Genomic DNA, 3,834 nt, shown 5'->3' on the forward strand with positions numbered 1-3,834 from the left:
ACGTTAAATATGTCATCTCCTTTAAGTATACATATCAACCTCAATTTGAATAGGTCTAAGGTTTTATGACTTATTGAAACAAATGCATATGATTAAAAGAAGTGACAATTTTAGCTGGTTAACTTATTTAAATAATGAACACTTGATAACACATTAAAACCTTTTTTGAATCGAAAGTGTCTGTTTGATATAGAAATGTAATTAGATGCGTATTAGAACAAGCCTTAGTTCGAGCGTCGAAATGAAATTTAGTTAGGTTACTTATATATTAAGCCTAAATATATAGTTCAAAAACTCAATCAAACCAATTCATTCTCTTCTATCTCAATCTATTTTTTTTCCCTTTTGTCCAATGGAAATTCACATTCTTTCACATGTTGAAGCTATTATTGGAATTCTAGTTTTTGTTTTCCTATTCTTTCTCATAAGAAAAGCAAAAACTTGGAAAAATAGCAAAAATTTTGGCCCACCCCCTCCACAACTTCCAGGAGCATGGCCAATTATAGGCCACCTCCCTCAAATCCTAAGTGACACGTTAGACGGTCGCAATAGGAGCAACACGGACGGTGAAATTCATCTGGCCCATACCCTAGCCGCGTTAGCAGATAAGTATGGGCCAATTTTCACCATCCGTCAAGGAATGTTCCCAATAGCCGTTGTGAGTAGTTATGAAGCAATAAAAGAATGTTTTACTACACAAGACAAGAACTTAGCTAATAGAATAGCTACTTGTTCTTGTAAATATCTTGGCTATGACCATGCAAATCTTACATTTGCAAATTATGGACCTTATTGGCGTATGGTTCGTAAATTGGTGGTTAATAATTTGCTATCGAGTAAGAGTCTGGAGAGGTTAAAGGATGTTCGAATTTCAGAAGTGGAGAGTAGCATCAAGGAGTTGTACACACTTTTTGTTGCTAATGAAGCAAAAAATGTACCAACTAAAGTTGATATTGGCCATTGGTTTGATGATATGATGTTAAACATAACGGTGAAGATGATTGGTGGAAAGAGATATAGCCAGGTACGCAGAAATGAATTCAAAATTTAAAATTAATCAATTCAAATTGCAATATATATACGTACTGCTAATTAGAAGTGGCAAATTTAGCCCATAAAATATGATCCGCATAATCGATTGAAATGACTCATCCATTTATTAGGTCAATTCATATTAGTCCAATCCATTGTTGTTTATCTAAAAGTTGGACGGATATATGTTAGTAGTCCAAAGATAAAGAATAATTTTATCATTTACTTAAAAATATATAAAAGAAAAAACCAAAAAAAAAGAGTTATTAATAATTGAACGGGTTGGGTTTTGGCCCATTGTAGCCCATTTTGGCTCAATTCATTTCAATCCAATCCAAGTAATTTGGGTGCCCATTTCGATTTGCCCAACCGATCCAAATCCAAATCCTACTCAATACACTCATTTGACACTCTTACTTCTAACACTAAGATTTTGCTCAAAAGTAGTACTCATTAGACCATAGTCTAAAAAGTCTATAAATAAGTTATAAGAAAAAAATACAACGTACCAACAATAAATTTTGAACCTAATAAACTATGTGGTAGATTTTCAAATTCATAAAGTTCAAATTGTGAATCCGCCTGTTCTACACAGGTGAATAATAAAGAAGAGGAGAAGGAAGAAGCAGAACGTTTCAGAAAAGCGTTCAACGAAACGATGTATTATATAGCTATAGTGGGTATAGAGGATGCATTTCCAATTCCATTACTACAATGGCTTGATTTACAAGGTAATATTAAGGTGATGAAACGTATAGCTGATGAAATGGATGCTATTCTTCAACGTTGGCTTGATGATCATACTAATAAGAGGAAGAATAATGAGTCTAATGATGATGATGATGATCAAGATTTGATTGATATAATGTTAACAGAGTTAGATAAGGATGATTTCCAATATGGTTATTCAAGGGAAACTATTATCAAAGCTACTATGTTGGTATGTGCAACTATTTTATATTTCGATTTTAGTGTTATTTGTTGTTTTATTTGCTTTCGTTATCATATTATCGTATGTTATTGATGTGTTTTTGCTTGAGCTGAGAGTCTATCAGAATAGTCGTTCTACCTTATCAAGGTAGGAGTAAGGTTGCGTACACACCAGCTCCTCAAGCCCTACTACTTGTAAATTACACTGAATATTATATTGTTGTTATTGTTATACTATGTTGGTATGTGCTTCAATTGTTGATCTGGCTCTATTAATTTGACTGCACGCGAAATTTAAGAACTAAAGAAAGTTTTTTTTATAAAAAAATTAGCATATTAATGATATGTGCACATGTGCATTTTTTTATCCTTCAAGTTGTGAGTCTACACAAATTTAACGAATAATTAAGTGCTTAATCATTCAATTTGTAGTGCTACTCCATTATTTAAGGTGATATAGTTTTAGAAATACTCTAATTATCACACACTTCCTTTACAAGGAATCAAAAACACTCATTTTAATCAAATAAAGGTGAAATATTCTTAACTAATATTACAAAAGGACCAAATCTAGAATATATCAATAATTAAGGGACCAAAATGCAATTATTATTTTATAACATTTTTGTTGTTATTTCTGGGACCACGATTGATATGATTTGATGGTTAATACATATTATTATATGCTCGTACATATTCAATTTAAATTATGTACACTAACAATCACGATAATTAATCTGTTATTCTTTTTACACGCAGACTATAGTTTCAGATGCTACACATACCACAGCTGTTCACTTGATATGGATAATTGCCTGCTTACTAAACAATAAACATGTACTGAAAAATGTACATGAAGAAATTGACACAAAAGTTGGCAAAAATCGTTGGGTCAAAGATTCAGACATAAAAAACTTAACGTACTTCCAAGCAACAATTAAAGAAGTACTACGTTTATATCCACCATCACCTATGTTAGTTCACGAAGCCTTAGCTGATTGTCAAGTACTTGGTTACCATATTTCAAAAGGCACACGTTTATTTGTAAACGTGTGGAAACTTCAAAAAGACTCGAAATTTTGGCCAGAACCTGAAAAGTTTTTACCCGAGAGGTTTTTAACCACTAAGGCAAAAGTTGATGTATATGGTAAAGATTTAGAGTTTATCCCATTTGGTTCTGGGAGACGATCATGTCCTGGAATTACTATGGCCATGCAAGTAACCTATCTTTCAATTGCACGATTGCTTCAAGCGTTTGATTTTGAAACACCAAATAATGAACCGGTGGATATGACCGAAGGACCGGGTTTTACCGCGGTTAAAAAAATTCCGCTGGAAGTTGTGGTAAAACCTCGTATGCTTCCTATGTATTATGGGGTTTAATTAATAATTTAAATACCTTAATTTGGTATTTTTATTGTTTTATTATCAATAATAAAATGTATTGTTTGATCGATAAGATTTACCATCTGTATCGTTATATCTTATAATTTGTATTTCTCTCCTGAAGTACTTTTTTTAATCGAAAATGGTAATTGATTCGTTCAAAAAAAAATTATATTAATATTTTTTTAAAATACTAATATTTTAAAATTCAAATTAAACTTTGTATTTTATATGTTAAAATGGGATTTTAGTAATAGGACAGGTTACGTTATTTGTATGCAATCAAATTGAAAGAAAATTTATTTGTATTCATCACAAATTTCTTTTTCTTGCAAATATATACATAAGGTTCATATGAAGTAACATACATCAAGAAACTTTATCTCCAATAATAAATAAAAAAAGTCACTCAAACACTAAATAAATAAATCTCTGGTAATAATCAAAAAGTCTTTTCATACATCGAAGTCAACATTTACGTGTGCA

The 3,834-nt window shown here is 31.3% G+C and overlaps 1 protein-coding gene across 1 annotated transcript; it reads left to right on the forward strand.

Moving 5' to 3' along the window:
- Nucleotides 1-325: 325 nt before the first annotated feature.
- Nucleotides 326-3,373, forward strand: LOC125874480 (xanthotoxin 5-hydroxylase CYP82C2-like). Its single transcript, XM_049555374.1, has 3 exons — nt 326-1,024; nt 1,628-1,972; nt 2,722-3,373. Exons 1-3 carry the CDS (start codon nt 353-355, stop codon nt 3,343-3,345), a joined length of 1,641 nt encoding a protein of 546 aa, XP_049411331.1. The 5' UTR covers nt 326-352; the 3' UTR covers nt 3,346-3,373.
- The last annotated feature ends 461 nt before the right edge of the window (nt 3,374-3,834 follow it).

Source organism: Solanum stenotomum, chromosome 8 (assembly GCF_019186545.1).
Source record: "Solanum stenotomum isolate F172 chromosome 8, ASM1918654v1, whole genome shotgun sequence".
Lineage (NCBI taxonomy): Eukaryota > Viridiplantae > Streptophyta > Magnoliopsida > Solanales > Solanaceae > Solanum > Solanum stenotomum.